The 26,759-nt window shown below is 37.2% G+C and overlaps 2 protein-coding genes across 3 annotated transcripts in view; one reads left to right on the plus strand and one right to left on the minus strand.

The window, feature by feature from the left end:
- ARV2 (Arv1-like protein) overlaps positions 1-1,264 on the plus strand; it is a 2,532-nt gene extending 1,268 nt beyond the window's left edge. Inside the window, exons 4-10 of the mRNA XM_079025710.1 lie at positions 16-105; positions 198-243; positions 340-413; positions 504-598; positions 694-760; positions 830-905; positions 993-1,264. Coding sequence (XP_078881836.1) covers positions 16-105; positions 198-243; positions 340-413; positions 504-598; positions 694-760; positions 830-905; positions 993-1,120 — 576 coding nt within the window. The 3' untranslated portion in view covers positions 1,121-1,264. The remainder of the gene's footprint in view (positions 1-15; positions 106-197; positions 244-339; positions 414-503; positions 599-693; positions 761-829; positions 906-992) is intronic.
- A 2,402-nt stretch (positions 1,265-3,666) lies between these two features.
- LOC145087687 (protein IQ-DOMAIN 30-like) lies at positions 3,667-6,731 on the minus strand. Of its 2 annotated transcripts, XM_079025712.1 has the most exons (9): positions 6,599-6,731; positions 6,474-6,522; positions 5,983-6,351; positions 5,774-5,883; positions 5,431-5,700; positions 5,146-5,337; positions 4,987-5,061; positions 3,934-4,891; positions 3,667-3,841 (listed from the first exon to the last, which is right to left on the minus strand). In XM_079025712.1, exons 4-9 carry the CDS (start codon positions 5,846-5,848, stop codon positions 3,810-3,812), a joined length of 1,602 nt encoding a protein of 533 aa, XP_078881838.1. In that variant the 5' UTR covers positions 5,849-5,883; positions 5,983-6,351; positions 6,474-6,522; positions 6,599-6,731; the 3' UTR covers positions 3,667-3,809. The 2 variants fall into 2 exon arrangements, with proteins under 2 accessions (XP_078881838.1, XP_078881837.1); XM_079025711.1 differs by lacking the exon at positions 5,983-6,351.
- Positions 6,732-26,759: the final 20,028 nt, after the last annotated feature.

Genomic DNA, 26,759 nt, shown 5'->3' on the forward strand with positions numbered 1-26,759 from the left:
TTTGACTTTTTCTAGATTCTTCTAATTGATTTGATTCTACACAAGGCTAAAGCATATAGACATCTGTTCTACAACATGTTTGATCATGAAGCTATCAACTTTGAGGTGCATATGGTTTTCTAATTTCTACACAATGCAATTTCTTGTTTTTGTTTGAAATCCTTATTTATCATTTTTAATACATGATTTGATTTCAGGGGTTGATGTGGAAGTTGAGTTTTGGGTTTCTTCTCTTGGATGTTTGTATCCATTTTTTAAACTTGGACTACTCTTTTATCATGCAATTTGATGATCATGTATATAGTATTGTTACTCTTAATTTATATATATTCTTATAAGACAGAATCTCCATTTTAAGTACAAATGAAGAGGGATCGGGTTCAGATCCTTCATTGGTCTGGGAATGTGGAAAGGTATATACATCTATATAATATGTTCATGCTTAAATTTCTATATTATATCAAATATTCAAACTAAAAAAACATTTGCATTGTGATTTATAGATCTTGCTAGATGTCCTTGTTGGAAATCTTTTGTTTATCAGTATATTACTCTTTGGAACAAGATTTTTATTAACTATGTCCACTGAAGTCTCTGGGTAAGTAGATTTTGCCATTTTAGTATTTTTTTTTCTGTGTTTTATTATATTCTTTATTCAAATTTAAGATTCATTTAAACTTTTATCTTATACAGATACAAAAACACATGGGTTGCAATCCTTGCCTCAAGCTACTTAAAGTTCTTCCTTATAGCAATGATGGTATGTTTTCTTGACAAATTTATACAAATCACTGATTTTGACTTTGACTTTGACTTTGACTTTGTTTAGGTGTGGGAGTTTCCTTCTTTAGTGATCATCATAATTGATATATTTGTCATGTCTTCCAACACGTTGGCTTTAAAAGGTAACAAGTGTTGCATTAATTGGTGTTAAAAAAGCTTTTTATGCATCACCTTATTATAAAAAGAAGTAATTTTATGCAAAACTGCAGTGATGAGTGAATCGACAAAGGCTAAATGCTTTGGTGTTTGCTTCTGTGCACATTTTGTCAAGTTTTTGGTGAGTTTAGCACTCAACATTCACCTTCCTGACCTAATCACAAGACTCATCTCACTCTAAAACTGTAACATGCTTTCCATAAGTGATTCTGATATTTATTTTGTTTACTAAGGGGTGTTTTAGACAATTGGTATTTTATGAGGACATGACTTTGTAGAGAAAAATTAATCTAATCTTCGAAGTAGTTTTTGCCTTTTGGGAGTTTATCTATCTGTGTTTGTGAGTTTGTTGGTGGTGTTGTTATGGTCTTAAGCTTTACATGACACAGTAACAATAAACCGAAGGAAAAGACATCCGGAGCTTACTTCACTTTGTCAATGTATCTATCTATCACTCATGAAAATAAACACAAAATGGAATAATAGCAATCAAAATTATTAGAAAGGGATTTTTAGGAAAACGATGTTTCTATTAATTGGTGAGAAAGTTTAAGCACACAAAATTATTAGTCGAGAATATGGTCAGAAAATTAAAGCGCAACCATCATCATGGTGTTTCTCTTGGTATGAAACGCATAAACATGAAGCTGAACCAAGATCGAATCTTTATGGGTTTTAACTTTTAACCTTTTTATAAATTACATACACTACCAATATATGAGCGCATAATTTTAAGGGAATTATAAGCTACAACAATATTTTTCATTATTTATAATAGTAATTTTATACAAGTATATATTAATACGGGTACCAATAAAAGAACTACGATGGCAATAAAACAAGTACCCTCATATTTCATTTATCCTTCTTGATCCTGTGTTTTTCCTTGGCAGATTAGGTTAAGCATTTCCAATTTATATTCCTCATCACATCATTCTCTATTTGATTCTCGATTTTCCCATTACGTTTAGGTGTAGATCCGATTTCTATAAATAATTACCCATCGCTTGATATTCCAATTAAAGATCTTTCAAGTTAAATTCTCCCATTTATATCTTCTGTTGTCCATCAAGGCTCAAAATGTAATTCGGTTTATACCTCTAGTTTAAAACAAATCAACTTATTCAAAAGTGTTATCAAACCGCAATAATTAAACTTTATTTTTTGCAATCCAAACACTAAAAAAATGTTTATTACCAATACTAAATGGCAAAAACTTATAAGCATCTTAAATAACAAATCTCAAACACCCCTAACACACTTAGAAAGTTCAAATATATAAAGTATATATTGACAAAACAATTTACATGGTTAAACAAATCGACTTATAGTCTCAAACAAGCTTCCCATGAATGGTATCGCAAGTTTCATATGATTATCACCTCGTATCATTTTGAGGTAAATGTTGTTGATGATTGTGTATATCATAAGTTAAGTGGGAGTACATACATTTTTTTGGTGTATTGTGTCATTCGTGAGTAACAATATAGGCTAAATGGACTGAACCAGTAAGTTTATTACAAAGAATGTTGAAAAGAATGATCTTGGGGACACCTCTTTTGTATTAGGAATAAAGATAATAAGATAATGCTCGTAAGTTATCTTTTAACAGTTACAAAAGCTACGTCGATAAAGATATGAGTAGATATAACATGAAAGATAGTAGATGAGGAGGTAGACAATCGCTAAAGGAGACATATTCAATCTAAAACAATTCCCCACATGGATCTTTAAAAAAATAGATATAAAAGATCTCACATGCTTCAATAATAGGGAGTTATGTATATACTCAAGCATCTATTATCCCAAAATTGCAATTATATAATAATTTATGTATGCAATACTAGAAAGCAGCAAATAAGATATTTTGAATGTCCTTGGTTTCTCAGAATCAAGCTTTCTTGGATACCAAGACAACAGACACTCCACATCATACATGTTGGTTAGAGAAGCTATATCATGGAAGTATGATAAACTTCTTCAAACATGGTAGTTGAGTTCATAGCTAGTTTTGAGGTATCAACTTATGAAATATGGTTGTGAAAGTTAGTCTCTAAGTTATGAGTAGTAGATGGCATTGACAAGTCATTGAAGATTTCGCATGGAGATTTCTTATCGATGACAAGTTTCTAGTTTTTATTTTAACAAGATGGTTCAAGATGGAAAATTTTCTATGGAATATATAGATACGATAAATGCTGGCATACTCATTAATTAAAGGCTTAAGGCATAAGGTGTTTCATGAGCATTATTATAGATAATACATTGGTTTAATTGGACTACCTAATACCTATGCACTATGTATTCTATAGCCATTCGTTTAGTTATGATATTATGCACAATAATTTTAAAAAAAAAAATTGCGAGAACTCTGATAAAAGCCACAACACCACATGGTTCTTTATGATAATCAAGGTGTGATTCACCTTGCTAAGGATTGTGCATTTCATAAAAGAACAAATCAAATCGAAATGCATCAATGGACTAGAAATTAGAAATGCTGTGTTGCTGATGATGGTTCTGATATGTTGACAAAGGCTTTAGCAAGAGAAAAACCAGAGATATGTTCTGAAATGTGAAAGGAAGTTATATATATATATATATATATATATATATATATATATATATATATATATATATATATATATATTCTCAAACAATCCCAGACAGTAAAACACACCTCCAAATCATCTTTTAGCTCATAACTATACATTCAAACATCAACTATAACAATAACAATAACAATAACATTAACACCCCCAAAAACAAACATCAGTTATTCTCTTAATGCCCTCCTAATATAACAATTTAGCACAACACAAAAGTTCGCACAATAAGAACCAACCAACCAACCAAACCATCACATTGTCTCATCTCTTCCACCCCGCCTGCATGACTTTCTCTAAAAAAAAAAAAAACAAATACCATAAACTAATTAAATCACCAAAACAAATACTCAAATATAATTAATTAATAAATAAAAACTATTCTCACCATCTCTAGGTGATATCTGTGATTTGTTAGGTTTACTCCCTCCTTTCCCATTCACTACAGGCTTCTGAATACGTGGTGAAGGCAGACTCGGTTTCCCACCGGAGGAGGGTAAAGACTGCCGCCTACCGCCATTCTCAGCCGCCTCTGCCGCCGCTTGTGCTCTAAGCTTGGCCTTTGCTGACTCAGTAGCCGCCATGTAACTGGGTAAGGTAGGTGTGGTCTGTGATACACTCTCATGATTATATTCTTGTTTTGCAGGTAAAGATTTTCTCCTCCTTGTTTTCTGACTTTCCTTCCCATTCACACCATTATTCTCTTCTTTCCCATTTACCACCTCCACATTTGCAGGTTCTTCATTATTAGCTTCCATGGATGACAATGGCTCCATGGGAATGGGAGGAGGTGGCTGTTCAATTTGTATCACTTCCACATCATCAACCGCTTTATTTTCTATAACCATAACCGGTTCAGGATCTTTAACAACACTTTCCACATATGAACCGTTTGTTTTTGACTTTGTTTCATGAATTGGGGATTGTAGGGGTATTTCTGTCTTTTCAGTCTCGGTTTCTGATTTTTCAGAAGTGGATAAGGATATTTTTCTTAAATTGCGTTTGACTTTTTCAAGTTCATTAATAGATTGTTCTTGAACTGCTTCTGATTGGTGGTTTGAGAATTTTCTCACTGTTCTTCTGGATTTTTCATTTTCAGATGAATTTGATAAATTGTTATCAGGAACTTTCCGGACACTTCTTTTTGGCTTCCCTGTTTCCGTTTCTTCACTTTGCAATTTAGTCTGCTTTCTTTTAGGTTTTGATTCGGTTGACTTTTTCGGTTGTGGCAGTGGGTCCCAAAAGTGGGATTTTGACCATCTTTCAAGCCAGTTTTTGACTGAATTTGGTTCACTTGGTTCATACTGGAAGCTTAATGGCATTGTAGTGTTCGATGAAGCAACAAGCTAAAAAAATTAAAAGTCAAAACAAAGACAAATATTTGAAAAAAGATGTTTTACTACTGAATTATAAGATAATGTATATATATATTTGAGTATACCTTAGTGGCAAACACATTTGTTGACAGTTTTTCTTGTTTGATGGATGTTTGAAGCAACTCGGATGGTTTCTTATTCTGATGAAAGAAAAATGAGAAAAGAAATTAAGAATAGGAAGACAAATTGTAGATAGAAATAATAAAGGATAAAGATAATTTTACCAGAAATTCTCTTGAAGGGTGTTTTTGAAGGGGTTGACCAAGTCTGACTTTTCGACCACGAGCCAATGCTTGGAACTCAACAATTGCACGCATACATTTCAAAGTAGCAACAGCTTGTCTTCTAACTAAATGACCACGAACTAGGGCTTGAAGCCTTATGATACCCTTGAGTGCCCAAAATGCCCTTCGCGCCTTCACATATTGTTAATTCATATCTCAATGTAGGTATGAATGTATGATAGTAATGAGACAAGATGTGTAGCAGAAATATCTCAAGAATATTACCAAATAGCCCCTGAAAGCAGCTTGTGCCTTTGTGGCAGCTTGTTCTAGTTTGATTAACTCCTCACCAGTTATAGCAGTTAAGTCCATATGACTTGTTAGATTTTCAGGTGTATCAGTTATTAAGTTAGCACTTGAGCTCTTTTCAAGTTCTGTATGATCACTTGAATCAATTACAGGGCGCACTGGACTTGAGATGATCATTGAATCACCACCAAAATTGTTTGATGGTGTTTTACCAGTGATGGATACTTTTATTTCTGAAGTAGCATCCTGCAAGAATTAGATGACATCAGGATCAAATAATAAGAGACAAGTGATGTATTAAAAATAACATTTTTCTTACTTTTGAGAGATTAGATTTAGACGACTTTTTCCCAAAAAACACAGTCTTGATCCACTTTCCAGGAGACTTCCCCATTGTTGACTAATGGAAATGTTACAGCTCTAAATTCTCTGCATTATCCCGAAAACAAATTCTCAATGAAGCTTCAGGAAATGAAACATAAAACACAACCAAAACTGTGAAATGTGAATAACATCATTCCTACATACATTGACTTGAAATTTGAATTTAATCATCCCAAAGGGCCACTGTTTGAATCCAATTTCATTAGTGTTTGAAATAACACAATATCGTCACGTCAACAAGATGAAATTTAACTAGTTGCTTCTCCTATACATATCACACTGCCGAAAAAGAAAAAAGAAAAAAAAAATCTACGCATTTCCAGTTACAATCGGTCAATTAGATCTAGCAAAAAGAGCAACTAAACAAGTCTGAGCTATGAAAAAGAAAACAGGCTTAAAAGGTTACTCAATTTTCATTCAATGGTAAGGTAACATGCAGACCAAGTTCACCAATTTAGACACAGACGGTAAAAACCAATCGCGAAGAACATAAACGACAGAACCATCAATCAACTACAAATTCAAGAAATGTCAATCAATTCCGAGATCTGAATCAAAACCATAAGTTAATCAGCAAAAGAAGTACAGTACGAGCTAGGGTTTGAAAAGAAGGTTGTTCAGATCTGGAAATGCACCTGAAAAGCAATCGAGTTGGAACCCTAGGTTGCCACTCCTGCAAAGCAACTGTAACAGAAGGAGAGAAAGAGATCGAGTAATCAGAATTGAATAACTTTGAAGGAGATTGAAATGTAGAGGGTACCTTCAATTGGATGTCATGCGGTTGAGGAACATGGACCCATCTGCTTTTTCCATCACTTTCTCTCACTATAGAGTAGTGGGTATAATGTTGTATTTGTATATCTATAATCTTTATTCAGCTTCACTCTCACAGAGTCACAGTCTTTTTTACTAAAGGTGACACGAATAAACCGGACCGGGTTTTATTTTAATACTATCTTATCCTTTTTCTTTTTCTTTTTTTCACTTTTACTACTTCTATTTTAGGGTTGGATGTGGTTAAAACAAATGTGACCTTTTATTACATTTTTAATTGATTTGCATGTCATTGTGTCAACTTTTATATTAAACTTAAAACAAATGGTTTCATAATTGGGTATAAGGATATTAATTATGGGTTTATTTGGGCTTATGTATAGTTATATGATGACAGATAAAGTTAGAAAGATTATGACATATTATTTTATATAATATTGATAATCATCGAAATTATGAGTTCCTTTAGGTGTTATAGAAAAGCTATAATAGTTTATCATATTTTTTTTGAGTTTGATTACTAACTAACTAGTTGTGACATTACACAATATAGTTGGTAGGATTGGAAGTGCTTAATGAAGAATTTGGGTCCATAGAATCAAAGTATAATACCTTAATTGGACAAAAAGCATGAAATCATATGTATTCGGCATTACATGACCGCGTAATGGAGCATGGGTTAATTACATGGCCAATGTAATCCCTTACAACAAGTGAAAAATGTAGCTTTTTTCTTTATTGATCATTTTTGCTCAAACTATTTCCATTTTCCCTTACAACAAGTTTTTATTGATCATTTTTTCTTTATTGATCATTTTTGCTCAAACATGGACATTAATGAACATTTTTTTAACTTATTGACTTTTCAAAAAATCAATAAGCTAATAAATTGTTTTTAAATGAAATCTCAAACACCCTCTAAAAACTTGATTAATAATTAAGTACTTAGTTAAACTTTGATGTATATGTGACCAAAAACTATTAGAAATGAAGCCATGCCTCTAGCATGAGTTGAGATGAGTTCCTTACCTTATGGACACTTGTCCCCACTATAATGATATTTTTTCCTTCTTGCTTGCAATATTGTACATATACCTTTCTTGGATACTATAAGTACAATGTATAGTCATCTTTTATTCAAATGTTTCGATGATTATAGTTTCTAAAATATGGAAGTCCTTTAAATTGGTTTGAGTATATTTTTAGAGTGAGTTTTCAATTTTGGTTTCTTTTGGATAAATTGAGACGTTTTAAGATGTTTATGGATTTTAAATCATTTTTTTGTGAATTCATTACTTTGAATGAGTTTTGAAAGATAATGTGATCCAAACATTTTTGACTTATGTTGTGTACCATTTACTTACATTGTGTACATATTACATGGGTTCAATACCTATTATTTGGATTGCATATCCTTATTTAGGTCATGTACAATTACATGAGTTGAGTATTTATTAGTTAGGTTGAGTACATATAACCTAATACTCAGGTTGTATACCTATTATATGGCTTGAGTGCTTATTACTTGGATTGTGTATCATTACTTTGGGTGTGTACATATTATATAGGTTGAGTGCTTATTACTTGGATTGTGTATCTTTACTTAGGTTGTGTACCTATTACTTGGATTGTTTTCATTTGATTTTGTAAATTGTTTGAACATTGAGGATTGAGATGATTTAGTATTGGGCATTTTGGCCCATTTTATATATTTAGTTAATATATATCATTTGACTTTATGAAGTTTTATTAATGTTGTTATGATATCAACGGTATACTGACTTGTCAAATTTTATTCCCCTAATTTTAAGTAAGATGGTTTTGTTGAGCTTTGTAACGCCTATTTTCTGGGTATGTTTATTTATTAATTTTATTGAAATAAGAAATATGGATTTGGAGGGAAGCGAATTCAAGACATGTGCAGGTGTTGGTCGCGGCGTGTGGTTATGCGTTAAGTCGCACGACCTTATGTTGGTTGCAATGCTTCGCTGCCAACAACCCAAAAACCTGGGTTTAAGGTTTTCAACACTATTTAAAGGCACTAAATCCATGGGTTTCTCGCTTATCAACCACCAACACCCAAAAACCCTATCGTAGATAACCATAGCCTCCTTTCATCTATTCAAGTGTTCTTGGTGCCTTTGGAGTAAAACTTGAGGAAGGAGCAGATAGTTTTGGTGAAAAGAAAGCTACATCTAGAGGGTATAAGTCTACTTGTCATCTCATATTGCTCAATAAGTAATAAAGTTTCATTTTTATGGCTTTTAGCTTGTATATCTAGTGTTTTGAAAATGTTTGGTCCATTTTGTTTTGATATTCTTGGAGTTAGGAAAACTCCAGGTTTTTGTAAGTTGTTTTAGATAACTTCGATAGGTTTTATAGGTTATAATTAATACATGTGGCGAAAACAACTTAACCATTAATTTCACATACAACCTACTTTGGATCTAAGTTTTCTTTATTGAAAGCAATAAACAATTGAACATCATAAACTCTAAGGCAAGCCTACTATAATCAAAATAAAGGATTATGGTTTACATACCTCTTTGATTATTATTGTAAATAATCAAGAATTCCTTTCTTCGATTTGCTTGGAAAGCCAACACCAAAATTATGATGTTTCTGATGGTTTGTACCCAAACCTTAGCAATGGAAGTTTGAGAGGAGAGAGGAGATGGAAGCATACCAACTCTTCTAACTCTTGGTATGCATGGGGCCAAAATAAGGAGTCCAAAGAGCCCTAGAAATCCTAATTTAAAATAAAATAATATTATTTCAAATATGGTTTTACCTAGTTTCCTTATTATGCACATGAGACATTCTAGAAACCTTAGGAGGCTCCTAAATTCCGTCACCCTAGGAATGATCGAGAATCCTTCTATTGTTCAACTATTGAACAATTACAGCCTAAGTCCTTGCATTTTTAATTAATTCAATTAATTCCAATTAATTTCTAATTAATTATTAGGTAAATAATAATATTTATATATAATATATTAATCTTGTAATATATTGATAAATCATTTATTGTTATTTATTAGACTTAGAGGTTGTTTGTTTTTTGTAAAAAACCTCTTCGACCACTTTTTATTTCACTACGCAGTACACACGCAATATTTTCCATCTCGCATGTGTTTGTTTTTTAAAAGACTTCAGACTAAAAAACATTTGTGGCTTCCCATTTCTAGTGAAAATTCATGAGTTATGAAAAGGTAATCTGGTAGTTTATATGGAATAATATGTTTTGCAGCCTGTACCTGAAATCTATTCAGGAAAGCTTATGTAGTCATTGCATATAGACTAATACCTTTAGCCAATAAAGGTTGAAGTTAACCTCCCTTGCTTAAGCATGTAGGATTTGAGTGGAAAAAAAAGTGAGGTACATGTAAAAAAAAGAGAAAGAAATTACCGAAAAGTTGAAGAATTTTGGATATCAAGTATGAAGATCAAAAGATCAAAATTCCAAAGAATCAAAAAGTTGAAGATGCCAAAAATCAAACAAAAAGGTGTTGAATTCAAAGAAATCAAAGATCAATTATCAAAGAAGTAAAGAATTCAAAAGAGCTCCATTTTGGTATCTAAAGTTGTAATTTCTAGATTATGTATGCTTGGGTAGCTTAACCAAAAACACCTTGAGGTTAAGAAAGAGTTATGATGATTGATTCGGTGGGTTGCAAAAATGAGTATCATATACGCTAAGGGGTGAAGTTTCATAAGGAATATGAGTATTTAGGATTGGGAAGTTATTAGGGGATTTTAGACATAAATATGTCGAGGTCTTGGTATAATGGTTGAGTTCAAAATGGATTGTTCTACGTGATGCTAGTAATGAAGGTTTGAATTTAAAACTAATTAGATTTGCTTGAGGGAAAGCAAAGAATAATTGTGGGGTATTTGATATTGTCATATTTATACATATTTTTAGGCAATATTTATTTACATTTTGATTAATATTTTGGTTATTTGCATAGATAAATAGTACTTATAAGGTTAAAACAAGTTTTGCAGCCAAAAGAAGACATTTTGAAGAAAAATGACTGAAAGTGTTAAAGAAGACATCATGAAGCAAAAGTCCGTGTTGGAAACGAATAATTATTGGACTGACGACGTGAGACTCCTATGCTTACAATGTGAGTAGGGTTATTTCGAAAATTATATATATCCTTGATCCCTACGAATTTAGGAGGTTGACTGGCTGGAGAAAAGTTCAGAAATCGTTTTCAGAGGTGGAGAAGGATAAGAATTTGGTTTTAATACCAAGGAAGAAGGAGAAGAACGTAATTAACTCTCTAGATTGGTACTTTACTATAGAGGTGGCAATCGTGTCGTGTCGGGTTCGTGTCGTGTCGAAACACTAAACGGGTTGAAAGTGTTTGACCCTAACCCGACCCATTTAATTAACGTGTCGTGTCGTGTTAACTCGTTTATTTTCATGTCGGGTTTCGGGTTAGGGCTATACCTTGAAATATGTCGTGTCAAGTGAGGTTAAAAGATTAAGCATGTTGAAAGAGTTGGAGTTTGGTAGGCGGAAATGAAAAACTAATTGTTTTGAGGCAGAATAGATGAAGTCATAGCAAGTTTAGATGACAAAATTAAAAGAGTGGGAGTTGAGGAGGCGGATGACAAGGTCGTGAGGATGTGAGAGTGGTGAAAGAGACTGGGTAGTTTGGGAGAGAATGGAAAGACTGAAATGAAATCTTGATCTAGACGACTAAGTAATTTCAACATTACAAAACAATTCAATCCGAAGGTTTTCTTTTACTTATGCTTTTGGTTTTGTATCTTTCTAGTTTATTTAAATAATTCAGAAAACTTGCATATAAATAAACGGGTCATTTTCGAGTCATATTCAATTTGAAATTCTCAACTCTAACCTTACCCATTTAATTTTTGTGTCGTGTCGTGTCAACCCGTTTATTTAAACGGGTTGAAATATCTTACTCAAACCCGTTTATTTCGTGTCGGGTTCGTGTTGGGTTTCGTGTCGTGTCAATTTTTGCCACCTCTACTTTACTATGCTTTTGATTATGACTTGTTTTAGTTCAATTGCTAGTATGAGTAGCTAAATCTAGCTACTTATGTTAGCTAGATGAAGCTGGAACTCATGGTTTGTTTATAATAACTTAGACTTTCTTGTTGGTTAATGTCACACCCTCGAACCGGAGAAAACAGCAGAAACGTCTGGGGGCTTGTGTGACTTCATCTTGTAATATCATCACAATGAATATAATTGAAACAAAGCATGTATCATCATCACACGAGAAATAATACAACAATACATAGTTTACATCATTGTAATTGTTTACACGAGTTACATCCCAAAATATCAATGTTTATAATAGCAACAAAATGCAACAAATTTCCACACGACTTTGATGTCCACCTGCTTAACGGTTTCCTGATAATACAAGTTATTTTGAAAACGGTCAACATATAATGTTGGTGAGTTCATAAGTGTATTTGTATGAAAAGTTTGTATCACTTTGTAAACACCAGAAAATCCGATATTTTATGTAAAAGAAGTAAATGGTTTGAATGCTTTGTATCAAATCTTGTATTAAAGCATGTGTATTTCTAAGATGTATAAGGGAAGTATTCCAGAAAATCTCATGTTTTCTGTGTAAGTAAAAGGTGATGTATAGTACAAGTTTTCCCAGAAAATCCGATATTTTCTGCTTGCAAAAGTGTTGTAGTATTAATACCCAAGACCGTAAGTTGGTGTTTGTTTAATATTGTAATTGTAGAATTGTTTATGCATTCCGTAAATTTACAGTGGAGTTAATTTCTTTGTGAGTCGCTATAACCATACTTGATAATGAATGATCCGCCCGTCATGACGTTTTTCAGACGCCGACTTGTTTAAGGTAAGGTTTGTCACCATAGACTGGCCTAGTCTAACTGCAGCGAACAGCTCAGGTGTGGGGTGTCAACCCCATATAGATCTATTCACAAACTCTCGCTATCCCTCCAGGAGACTTTAGTTATAGCTACAGGCTATGGTTGTACACTAGATAGGTGTCAAACGAAATGTCTCACAAAAGCCTTAACTGAATTTACGTCAATATTGAATTGCACAGTATATATTGTTTCCATGTATGTATTTAGTTTTCAAGGCCCAACGAGTATGTATGTGAATGTGTGAAGTCAACAAGCATGTAGATGGACCACGAAGGTCTAATAAACATGTAAAGTATGTTCCAGACCCTATAAGCATGTATATGGGTTACAAAGGCCCAATAAACATGTAATGTATATTATAGGCCCAATAAGCATGTAAATTGATATTCTAGGTGTAACGACCGAAAAATTCCAACCAATTTAAACTTTTCAAAAACAACCCGATTTCATTAATTTATTACAAAAAGGTTTTCAATACAATTTATTTAGAGTATTCCCAGAATCACATCACAACATAAACATGAGGAGCGGTATGATCACGCCTTCGCCTTGCCACGGTCTCCTGAAGAACCTGAAAAACATTAAACCACAACTATAAGCCCGAAAGCTTAGTGAGATATCCCCAAAATACCAACCACATATACCATACACGCATATCATGCCATATCATATCCGATCACAGAACAACCATGCACTTCGGGTCTACTGTGTGACCGGTCCGCCGCACCGGCCAACAGTCCACCTGGTCCACCCTCCGAGTCTAGCCATATGCATCGAGTCTGCAGTGTGATTGGTCCGCCCGCACTGGACCTTCAATCCTCCTGGTCCACTCTCCGAGTCTACAGTATGACTGGTCCGCCCGCACCGAGCCTTCAGTCGGCCTGGTCCACTCTCCGAGCCTTGGCATGTCTGGTCCGCCCTCTTGGGGCCTACAGCCTATCTGGACCGCTCGCTGGGCCTTCGGGACAACCGGTCCGCCCTGGGTATCTTGGCCTACAGCACAAAGCAGGACCCGCCTCAACCCAACTCCAGTTCGAGCAACCATGTGCACATAAACATACAATCATATAACAATTCACAGTCAACAAGTCGATCAAACAGATCACATAGCATATCATCATCCTAAGCAGGATACCGACCTAATCGGTCACTAGCATAGCATCACCCTACATATCAGGATACCGACCTCAACCAGGTCTCTAACATATACCATCCTAGCTACCAGGATGCAAACATATCAAAGCAATAACATAACAACAAATACCCGGACCTCAATCCGATAAAGGGCCGGCCTTGGTGCCTTAGACCCTGTTGATATAGCGAGGATAACTCACCTCGTACTGCCGAAACTCTAAACTGAAGAAGCAGATTCTCGAATCACCGACTCACCGAAAATCCCGAACTAGCCAACATAGCACAAATAAACATTAGGCCAAGCACAATACTCTTCTAAGGGTAAATTGACCACTTTACCCCTAACTCAATCCGACCCAACACTAGGTAAGCTCCCAAGCCCACCAATGGCCCAAAGTCCAGAAGTCCAAAACAAAGCCCATTATTGGCCCAATTTACTAAATTGGGCCCACCTTACCAAATGGGCCTAAACTCATGATCCATAACAACCAATGGGCCCAAAATACTCTAACCATAATGTCTAGTCACGGCCCAAAATCCAACAGCCCAAATAACAGCCCAATCCCTAAGGCCCAAAATGAAAAGCCCAACAGAGGGAGTACGTTGGGCGTACCCTCCTTGGTACGCTGGGCGTACACGCTGATTCGCAACAGGGGTTCGGGGCACTGACTCGCTACACGGGGCGTACTCACATGTTACGCAGGGCGTAACTTCGCTACTCATTAAGTCCTTATAACTTCTTAATGGCTTAAGCTCTTAAGCCCAAACTTCAGATCCCTAGGCCAAATATGCCTAAGATTCATAAAGTCTCAAACTTTATCATTTGGGACGTCCATAAAGCTCTTAATCCAAGGTCTTAATCCATTAAGACCCACTTATCTCACACATAGAACAACCTCAACCCTTGGGACCTCATTTTTCTCACTCAAGACCTCTCCTAAGGTCTGAAAGGACAGATAATCTTGACCAACTCGAAACATGAAACAAGATGAGGACTTTTGGGACAAGAATGGTGTCAAAACTTCACAACACATAGATCTACACAATATGAATGTCAAGCAAGAAGCTTTATACCTCAAATAGGCTCCAAAGGATGATGTCTTCCCAAATCTATAAGCTCCAGCCGTTCCTCTCCTTCTTTGACAACTTCTCCTTTCTTCCTTTATGCTCTCCTTTGCTACTCCAAGCTTTTCAAGACCAAACACACCCAATCAAGTGATGGGTTTTAGCCATAAGAACTTTCCTATGTGCGCATGCAAAACCCTAATGCTTGGATCTAGGCTTTCTAATTAAACATGATTTGAATCCAAGACTTCTAATGACTAATTAGGTATAAGAACAATACTAAATCAGATCCAGAATCATACCTTTGAATCTCTTGTTTGATCTTGTTGTCTCGGAGCTCTAGAGTCACAATTGTCACTTCTTTAATGGCTTACAAACACCAAATAGCAAGGAGGATGATTTGGGAGAGATGAGAGGGGAGGGAATTCGGACAGGGGTTCTCTACTTTAGATCAAGTGCCGATTTCCCTTTGCCATAGGGTCTATTTATACTTGTAGACTCCTTAAGGGTTACAGCTTAAACCCTAATTGGATAATCTTCTCTTAAAGCAATCCAAATCCATTCCTTAGATAACCTTGGACGATTTGAAGCTATCCATAGCTTTTAGAATCCATCCACTATCTATCCAATATGGATTTACAGTCTAAAGTTTAACTATCAAACAATTGACAGTTTATACCCTCTTATTTAATTAATCTCTTTAAGTCACCAAATCAATTCTAATTAATTCTATGACTTATATTAATCAAATAACAATATTATTATTCTTTATATTATTCCCATAATATATCAATAATATTTATTCTCTCTTAATAAATCATCCTATCAAGTTGCTATGGTGAAGGCAACCCAAAAGGACCATGCACAACCGGGTCAAATACTTGCCTAATATAGTTGCAGCCTTAGACACTATTCCAACAGTCTCCCACTTGGATAAGTCTAGTAACTATATGCACAAGTACAATTCGATTTGCAATCGTAGCTCTCAAAGACGCTGTCAAACTCTGATCTAATCAATCTTGTCCTTTAGATAAGGGATTGTACAGTCCTCTGTTAGATATCATGCTGGCAATCCTATGGAATGGTTAGTCAAGCATTTAGGTTTCTCGATCTCTGATTTATTTTACATAGAACTTAATCAAACACATCAATTCAGTTCTGACCGGGCCCGGCACATAAGTCAAATCAAATCATCGAGCGGCCGAGATATCGCTATTACCTTCTTAGATAAAAGTTACAGATAAACTTCGACTTATATGCATTTACTTATTCATTAACCAATTATACACAACAATGCGTTTTATGACACCAAGTTACTGATGCGTTTTCGCATTATCAATGTACAACCAATTAACAAATAATAAACCATATATCTAGGTTTTAAGACTATATGATATTATCGTCATGCGATCACCCTTTTATATCATATTCCATAAGGTGATTCCAGCAAGCACGAGTTTGTTCCAATGCTCAAAACCAGTTCATAAGCACTCATGAACGTTGCAGCAACCCTTTGCTATGTCTAACACCATTTAGACAATCTACACACCAATTCATGACAATCTTCATTCATATCTACTTCCAACATATGAATGATTGTGGACAATTTGAACAATTCGATTATTCTTAATAAACTCAATTATTCTGGAAGTCAAAACATGCAAAGTGAAACAATAGTTAAATAATTAACATAAGACAGTAACATTACTCATAAATAAAACTCCTTTATTTAATCAAATGTTAATTACATTTATCTATTACACGTTTCTAATACTATCTAATCTATGCTAATATCATCCTTCAGCCCAATACTCCAAGCATGCTGCAAGTGCTTAACCCTACTCAGTCCCTTCGTAAGCGGATCTGCTGGGTTATCCTCCGATGATATCCTCTTCACTACGAGTTGTCCTTCTTCTACACGATGTCTAATAAAGTGATATTTTCTGTCGATATGTCGTGATCTACCATGATCCCTCGGTTCCTTGGTCAAGGCAACCGCTCCTTCATTATCACAGAAAATCTCCATGGGCTCCTTTATGGTAGGTACAACTCCAAGATCACCGATGAAGTTCTTCAGCCATATTGCCTCCTTCGACGCTTCGCTCGCTGCAATGTACTCTGATTCGCACGTTGAATCAGCTACGGTTTCCTGCTTGGAACTCTTCCACGTCACTGCTTCTCCATTCAAGGTAAAGACCCAGCCCGACTACGAACGGTAGTTGTCCCTGTCGGTCTGAAAACTGGCGTCACTATACCCTCGCACCTTCAAGTCATCACTCCCTCCGAGGACTAAGAACCATTCCTTCGTCCTCCAAAGGTACTTAAGGATATTCTTCACCGCAATCCAATGGGCTCTGCCAGGGTTCCCTTGATATCTGCTAACCATGCTCAAAGTGAAGGCTACATCAGGGCGAGTACAAGTCATAGCGTACATGATTGAGCCAACTGCGGAAGCATATGGTACTCGGCTCATTTATGCTATTTCAGCTTCGGTACTCGGACTTTGAGTCTTACTCAACTTGGCATTACTTTGTATCGGTAATTCTCCCTTCTTTGAGTTTTCCATACTAAAACGTTTTAGTACCTTCTCTAAGTAAGTGTTCTGACTAAGTCCAATTAGTCTCTTACTTCTTTCTCTTACTATCCTTATTCCCAAAATGTAAGAAGCCTCTCCGAGGTCCTTCATAGCGAAGCACTTCCCGAGCCAGGACTTAACCTCCTGCAGAGTCGGGATGTCGTTTCCTATGAGCAATATGTCATCGACATATAGAACGAGGAAGCTAACTATACTCCCACTGGCTTTGACATATACACATGACTCATCTTCGCTTCGTACAAATCCAAACTCTTTGACTTTCTCATCGAAGCAAAGATTCCATCTGCGAGACGCTTGCTTAAGTCCATAAATTGACTTCTCAAGCTTACACACTCTATTTGGATGCTTCGGATCCACAAACCCCTATGGCTGAGCCATGTAAACATCCTCAGCCAACTTTCCGTTAAGGAAAGCGGTCTTGACATCCATTTGCCAAATCTCATAATCATGAAATGCGGCAATCGCTAGCATCACTCTAATAGATTTTATCTTCGCAACTGGTGAGAAGGTCTCATCATAGTCAACTCCGGGAGTTTGAGTAAAGCCCTTCGCGACCAATCACGCTTTATATGTGTGTACGTTTCCATCCACGTCGGTCTTCTTCTTGAAGATCCATTGGCACCCAACGGTCTTACGTCCTGGCACATTATCAACCAAATTCCAAACTTGGTTATCATGCATGGATTGAATCTCGCTATCCATTGCCTCTTTCCATTTTGCAGACTCCTGGCCTGCCATGGCTTCCTTATAGCTATTAGGTTCATCAAGGTTTATTAGTGTACCATCACTAATATACGTGTCCCCTTCGGTAGTAATATGAAAACCATAAAACTGGGGTAGAACTCTAACTCTATCGGAACGTCTAAGAGGTAAGGATTCGTCAATCGGTTCAACCGGAGTTTCCTCCTCGGGTTGAGTGCCAGCGGTAGAGGTTCCTTCATCTATCGACTCTTGAATCTCTTCAAGTTCGATTTGCCTCCCACTATCTCCTTGGCTTATGAGTTCTCGCTCTCGGAAAACTCCTCTTCTCGCAACGAAGACAACATTGTCCTTTGGTCTATAGAAGAGATATCCAAAGGATTTCTGCGGGTAGCCGATGAAAATAGATCGCTCACTACGAGGTTCGAGCTTGTCGTGAGTATTTTGTCTTACGAAAGCCTCGCAATCCCAACCTTGATATGTGCTAACGAGGGAGCTTTTCCTGTCCACATCTCGTGAGGTGTTTTGGCAACCTTCTTAGTAGGGACTCGGTTAAGGATATGGGCGGCAGTCTCTAAGGCATACCCCCAAAAAGAGATTGAGAGTGAAGCACAACTCATCATAAAGCGAACCATATCCAATAAGGTTCGATTACGCCTTTCTTCCACACCATTCAACTGCGGTGTCCTAGGAGGCGTCAATTGTGAAACTATTCCACACTCCTTGAGATAATCGTGGAATTCAAGACTTAAGTACTCTCCTCCTCGATCGGATCGAAGCATCTTGATTTTCCTGCCCAATTGATTCTCCACTTCATTCTTGAACTCTTTGAACTTTTCAAAGGTTTATGACTTTTGCTTGATTAAATAGATATACCCATATCTACTATAATCATCGGTAAAAGTCACATAGAAGCGGTTCCCATCCTTCGTGGTTGATCTAAATGGTCCACATACATCGGTATGTATTAGGTCCAATAGACCCTCACCCCTTTCACACGTACTCGTGAAGGGTGATTTAGTCATCTTTCCAAGCAAACAAGACTCACACGTGTCATCTTCCCTAAGGTCGAATGACTCCAACACTCCATCCTTTTGGAGTTGGGCTATGCGTTTCTTGTTGACATGTCCAAGACGAGATTGCCACAAGGATGCTTTATCCATACTATTTGTAACGCCTGTGTTTCCGGGCTTGCCATTTTTAGCAATGTAATAGTCTAGGTTAACCTTTGTAACCCGTTTTGAAATAATAAGATTGTATTATTTGAGTATTATGTGTTTTGTGCTTAATTGCTTAATTATGTGGTTTGATTAATTAAGAATAAAAATAAGCGTCAAAATTTAAGTGTAAAATAAACTTAATATCTTTGGTTAATGTTGTAGTAATTGAAACGAGGTTTCCGAATATATATAGAACGCCCAAATCTGACTTCGTATGAGGAAGTTATGATTTATCGAAGTTCCGGCTTAGCGGTATACAGTCTGTTTTACTCGATTTGAGATCGAGCGGTTGTTAGCCGAAGCAATCTAAATGAGAATCGAAGATCTCATTGTTGGTATCGAAGCGATAAAAAGTTAGGCGAGAACGGACGTCAAACGAAGAAGTTATGAATTTATAACGAAAGTTTCTGTCGCGGCCTATTAAAAATAATTAATAAAAATAAAGTCAAAATTATCCGACGGAGTCTAAACGAAAGTCGTAGAGCGTAGTCTCACCTTCGCGTGGATATAAAGAACGTCGAAAACGGAGTTCGTATGAAGAAGATATGAATTTCCGAAGTTTATTAATCATTTTGTATTTATTTTTAATTCAAAATTCGGAAGCATTATCCGAACGAGTCATTGATCTGATCTGAGGTACGCGCCGCGTACTCGAGTACGCCCCGCGTACTCCGAGGGTGTCGACATTGCTGCAAGTGGCTTCGGATGACGCATGCGCTTACGACCATTGGAGCAGTACGCGCTGCGTACTGCTGTACGCCCCGCGTAATTGAGGCCTCCAGCCTCTATATAAAGGATCCGAAGACAGCCTTATTTGTTGTTCATTTTCTTCTCTTCTCTCTAGTCTTTTGCATCGTTTTTCGTGCCGAAGCTATCCCGAAGCCCCGGTATCATACTCTAGCCCCGAGGCAAGTCCCGAGACCCCGAAGATCCCGAGAAGTGCGGTTCCCGAGTCGAAGCTCTGCCCGCGAGAAGTTCGATTTTTGTGAAGATCTTCCAGATCTGCTGTGGATTACTACTTCTATAAGCCGTAGTGCTATCCGATCATCTTCTGATCAGGTGAGTGTATACTACCTTTCATAAACACAATAATAATACGAGTTTGGTTCGAGTGTATTAAGAGTATTGCTGTTTATAAGTGTGAGTGTGTAGTTATTTTCTTCCAAATACAATAATACGAAGTATTATATATAAAAATACGTGCTATGTGTATATATTTGGTTGTGTTATGTGTGAATGTGTATTCACTCTCTTCTATCTTATAGATCTGCTTATTTCTTTATGAGATATGTGTTATGTGTGTGTGTGCCTCATCTGTTATGTGATATATGTGTTGATTAAAGCATGCTATACAGGTTTTCTGTAAACTATGTATACAAATGTATATTTTTATCTACTAATATGTTGGGTAGAACATGGGTAGACAGTTGGTGTGTAATAAACAGATGAGAGGCCTCGTTGTTGTTTGATTGAGTCATCTAGCGGAGTTTAGATGACGACCACTGGCTATTCTAGACAGTCTTGTGGAAACATTAGCAGGTTCGCCACCTGTAGGTGTTAATGAACTTGGGTGTTCATTCGCTGTACTCCATCCCCCTCATGGTTGCCTTATTTGACTTATATTGCTGAGGTACCCCCGAAGCATGTGTTGTCGCCCCGATGAAATATTCTTAGACTAGGTCCCTTATGTTAGTTGTTTTAGGGACATTAAAGTGAGAATAACGGGAATGGGTAATTGGGTTATTGTTGGTTGGTGAAAATTAAATATGATATTTATTGTGGGTTGAAAACCCTATATGCTCACCAGGCTCCCAAGCCTGACCCACTCAGTTTTAAATTGTATTACAGGTAGTGGCGGAAGGGCATGAGATGCATGAACCATCAAGTTGTTTTGTTTACAAGTCTGCATATGTTTATATTTGTTATATGACTTGTAATGTATTCGTTTATGCTTATTGGTCTGTATCGGAACATGACACCCCGAGTTTTGATTATAATGAAAATACATTTCTTTTATGAAATGCTTCGGTAAACAATGTTTTATCATGTTTTGTTTTTGGGAACAAATTCCGCAACTCTTTCAAATCAAAAGGATTTACTCTGAAAATATTTAAAAGCATAAATGAAAATCGGTCTTTTCTGGCCGAGATTTTGGGGATGTCACACTATTGGAAGAATCTATGTTCAAAACATCATTTCCTAAGTTATCAACAATCATAACAGTTTCATAAATTCCATTACATGGTATAGCTTCAAAATAAAAGACACCATTTAGATAAGCTAAAATAGAACCATTCTCATTATTAAAAGAAAATCTAAAACCTTGTCTAAACAAACCATGAAATGAAATGATGTTTCTAGCCATTTCTGGCAAATAGCAACAATTGTTCAAATCTAAACATAAATTATTCCTAAGCACTAAAGAATACACTCCAATCTTGGTCACAGGTGACGATCTTCTGTTTTCCATGATTAGATTGATCCTTCCTTGCTCCACATCCCTACTTCTTCTTAGTCCCTGCACATTAGAACAAATGTGGTAACCACAACCGATATCAAGAACCCAATAAATAGCATGATTAGAATTGTTAGATTTAATTGTGTATATACCTGCGAAAGATGGCTTGATCTTTCCTTCCTTGATGGCTTGCAGGTACTCTGGGCAGCTTCTCTTCCAATGTCCTATCTTGTGGCAGTGGTGGCATTCTGCCTCCTTAGGGTTAGGGCAGGGCTTAGCAGGATCAACCTTGGTCCCACTAGAAGAGGCACCATCTCGGGCTTTAACCTTATGATATTTCTTAGACGAAGTCTTCCTCTTCTTTCCCTTTCCTTGACCAATAGCCAAGATAGGAGCCGCGGGTGGATTTAGTTGGTGCAACAGACTTGTCTTTGAAGTTGCTCTCAGCGACCCTCAAGAGACCTTGGAGTTTGCTTAGGGTGACCTCCTATTTGTTCATGTGGTAGGTCATCCTAAATTGATTGTACATCGGAGGCAAAGAGTGAAGCACCATGTCGATCGTCAAGTCTTCCCCAAAGTCAACATTTAACTTGCGAAGGCGGTCGATATACCTTTGCATCTTTTGCAAGTGCACGGTAAGAGACTCTCCATGACCCATCTTAGCGGAAATCATGTTAGTGAAAATCTCATAAAGCTCTTGTCTCGCGTTTTGGTGGTATCTCTCCAATAAGTCTTGATGCATTTCGTATGGGTACATGTCCTCATAGGACTTTTGGAATTCAGAGTTCATGGTGGCTATCATGATGCAATGTACTTTCGTTGCATCGCGCTCATGGGTTTCAAAAGCGGTAATTTCAGTCGGAGTAGCGATTTCAGGGTTGATTTTCTCGAGTTTCTCATCGAGGACATACTCCTTATCCTCATAGAGAGCAATGGTGCGAATGTATCTTATCCATTCGCTAAAGTTCGTTCCATCGAAGGTGACCTTTTAACAAAGGCTCATCAACGTGAAAGAACTAGCAGCAGCGTTGTTAACGTTCGACATCTACAAATAGAAAGGACAAAGATATATTAGAATATGAATCCCTAATTATCACCCATAAGAAAAATTAGGGCTAGGATCCAACAATAACATTTATGTATTAGAAAAGGGATACCGTAATCTAACATGCAAATAAATTGAAGGTAAGTGAATGACGATTCACTAATTCTCCACCATAAAACCTAACTATTAGTCCTAAATGTATTGAGAATTCCTAGGTACGGATGAGATTCATTGAAACTATTCAATGGCATGTTTAAATCTCGATATGCCCCTCTAGTTTGTGACTGGGATACCGAGGATCACAAAGCGGGTGTGAATTACCATGCAAATTCACATGGCGCCTTCATTGTAACGATCACCTATTCGATGTGCCAGTAAACCACACACGCTCCATCGAACTATGATAAAACAATGAATCACCCTTTGCCACCTTTGCTTAGAACCAATTAGTGTGCCGGTAAACCACACACGCTCCACTAACTTCTTAGCAAGGGTGCAAAGTGTAATTTCATGGGATTGCATCAATTCACTTTTCCTAAAGTAACTATGATTGGGAAATTTTAAAATATGTGTAGTTACTTTGTATTACTTATTATACTTTTAATGAGAGGATGAGGTTGCCCTATCCTACCCGTTCGGCTAACGACCCTCCACCGATCAAGCAAGCGGTGGGTGTGAGTGTACACCCATTAAGCGCCATTTTATAGGCCGCAACCTTATACCCACCTTATAGATCGGCTTCGTGAATGAGGCCTACTAACGGTAAGACTATCATTTTATTTATACATACATATATATATATATATATATATATATATATATATATTATTCTTGTAATATTATATTAGTATAGGGTTGTATTTTAAACATTTTAAAATCTAGGGTTTGAAATTTAAATTGTCTAAATTAAAACTTTTAATCACAAAATATAAATTTCAAAACTTGAGGACAAGTTTTAAACATTTAAAACATGGAGGATCAAATAACAAATAATTTTAATTAACAATTAATTTCATAATTATCTATATTTGATTTATTCAAGATTTCTTTCAAGATAATTACCAAATCAATCAAAATAATTAATTAATTATCATATAAGGAAGTTAAATATTTTATTAGTTGATAAATATCTTTAATTAGATCAAGATTATAGTCATATATATCAAAAAATCGGATTAGGGTTGATCTAATATGATTAAGGTAAGTTTCCATAAGATAATCATGAAGAAATCCCGAATCTGGCCTTTCCTGACGCTTGGACTCGCCGAGTGCACCAAGGGACTCGCCGAGTCCATGACTCAAAAACACAAAATCGAATTTTGCAGTCAAGTTTCAAACAAATAAGCAACAATTTAATGAAAACCAAGCTAGGCTCTGATACCACTGATGGGTTTTAGCCATAAGAACTTTCCTATGTGCGCATGCAAAACCCTAATGCTTGGATCTAGGCTTTCTAATTAAACATGCTTTGAATCCAAGACTTCTAATGACTAATTAGGTATAAGAACAATACTAAATCAGATCCATAATCATACCTTTGAATCTCTTGTTTGATCTTGTTGTCTTGGAGCTCTAGAGTCACAATTGTCACTCCTCTAATGGCTTACAAACACCAAATAGCAACGAGGATGATTTGGGAGAGAGGATAGGGGAGGGAATTCGGCCAGGGGTTCTCTACTTTAGATCAAGTGCCGATTTCCCTTTGCCATAGGGTCTATTTATACTTGTAGACTCCTTAAGGGTTACAGCTTAAACCCTAATTGGATAATCTTCTCTTAAAGCAATCCAAATCCATTCCTTAGATAACCTTAGACGATTTGAAGCTATCCATAGCTTCTGGAATCCATCCACTATCTATCCAATATGGATTTACAGTCTAAAGTTAAACTATCAAACAATTGACAGTTTATACTCTCTTATTTAATTAATCTCTTTAAGTCACCAAATTAATTCTAATTAATTCTATGACTTATATTAATCAAATAACAATATTATTATTCTTTATATTATTCCTATAATATATCAATAATATTTATTCTCTCTTAATAAATCATCCTATCAAGTTGCTATGGTGAAGGCAACCCAAAAGGACCATGCATAACCGGGTCAAATACTTGCCTAATATAGTTGCAGCCTTAGACACTATTCCAACATCAAGGAGGTGGGACAGCTATCTTAGGGTTTCTGAGGTTAAAGGAGAGCTTATGGAGGCTAGGGTATGCACCAACATGTTCCTTATATAGTGGCTGACCCTAAATTTAGGGTTTTAGAACTCTGAGAGTACGCTGGGCGTACCTCTAGTATGTTGGGCGTACTCAACCTTGCACCCACGTCACTTACCCAATTACGCTGGGCGTAATCCCAGCTTACACTGGGCGTACTCGGCGAGTCCCCAAACTTCATACTTGGCCCTCATTAATCCACTTTTCCCACAAGATGACCAAAATATCATTTCTCTTAAATCTCGGGGACTCAAAATTAGGTACTCTTAGGAACAGGGCGTTACAATTCTCCCCCACTTAAGTTAGGCTTCGCCCTCGAAGCCTTCGGCACCCCTACTCCGGAACTTCTCCCGCCACGCACCACCTGGCATTAACCCAACCAGGTTCCTAAAGATGCAACCATCGAAACCCGAAACTCACTTTCTCCTTCTAGCGGTGTCCTGACTACCGCCTCAAGCCGGCCACCGGCTTCACCCTCTGATGACCACACCTATCAGGCTCCACACTTATCAACCGAGTACCACTCCATGGTACTTTCTCGATCCTGATCACAACAATCACTTGGCTCTTACGAGCTAGATATAACCCTGAACCACCGGGTTCCCGATCCGAGTCTAATTCTATCCACTCCATGCTGACAGAATGACACATTCTTCAGCCCTAGAGCAACTCCCATGAGTTCTCCTCTAGCAATCACATGCACATGCTGAACTAGCTCTAGTACCCTCGGAATGGAAAAACCCGCCACACTAACGACACCTCCAAACATCCCCCCAGGATGAATCACCACTACATACACAATTCCTCGATCATAATCAAACTGGAAATCCAAGACTCCCTCCCAACATCCTTTTCGAGCCTCTTGGCTCTACCCTCGCAGAAATCCTTCCGCAACCTCAGCGGACATCCCATCCGGATGTGTTTCCATACACTGCCGCAATCATGCTACTCAAAGCCCCTAATTGGATCACTTCAATCACAACTCTGCGCTACTGCTTTCACTTCTGTGAACTTACACTCCCTCTCGGAACTACATTCCTCTCTCTTTCCCTACCAAGGGAATCCACTTGGCCGCCTTGTCACTGCGACAAGTGCCACAGTGCTCGCCCGATGCTACACCACTCCCTTATAGCATAACCGCTATCCATGCAACACACATGCTCTGAATCTGCTCGCAAGGACTCTCGAGTCCATGCACCATCTCCACTAATCGAGATCAATACCCGGGGCCAGACCTTCCAATGCTAACATATCGCGACATACTCAATCCATTTCCTCGAACCGATCTATCAATACCTGCAGAGTCTTCAGCATGACTGGACCGCCTTACCAGGCCTTCAGCCAATCTGGACCACTCTCAGAACCTTCAGCCAATCTAGACCGCCCTCCAGGGCCTTCAGTCTGGATGGGCCGTTCTCCTAGCCTTCAGTCTATCCGGTCCGCTCAACTAGCATCCATCATTCCGAGTTATCTTTCTGGGAAACCCTCCCATTCATACTGTTCTAGCCCTCTAGGGGTTCCGAACTCTATCTCCATCATACATACTCAATCCCGGCCTGATCCCAGGCCCTCCACAATCAAATGTCCTAGGTCTGTATCCCGCCCCGCATGCCTGCCACTTACTCATACCAGCCTACCCTCTTGGCTGACAGAACACTGCTGAATCCCAAGCAGCTAAACAACCTCCAATGCTCATCGATCTTCCGGAGAATTTTCCAATTCTCCCCCACTTATAGTACTGACTAACAACCACCGGTCGCCATCACCGACCTCCCTCAACACCCTACACAACACAAACACTTACACGCGA

The sequence above is a fragment of the Lactuca serriola genome, chromosome 2 (genome assembly GCF_051521515.1).
Source record: "Lactuca serriola cultivar US96UC23 chromosome 2, Lser_US96UC23_V15, whole genome shotgun sequence".
Taxonomy (NCBI): domain Eukaryota; kingdom Viridiplantae; phylum Streptophyta; class Magnoliopsida; order Asterales; family Asteraceae; genus Lactuca; species Lactuca serriola.

Bases quoted from the DNA above. Each gene is read 5' to 3' on its own strand.
- LOC145087687 (XM_079025711.1), bottom strand. From the start codon at position 5,848: ATGGGGAAGTCTCCTGGAAAGTGGATCAAGACTGTGTTTTTTGGGAAA. The intron at 5,701-5,773 runs GTAAGAAAAATG...TAATTCTTGCAG, and splicing joins CTAAATCTAATCTCTCAAAA to GATGCTACTTCAGAAATAAA. The intron at 5,338-5,430 runs GTAATATTCTTG...CAATATGTGAAG, and splicing joins CTGCTTTCAGGGGCTATTTG to GCGCGAAGGGCATTTTGGGC.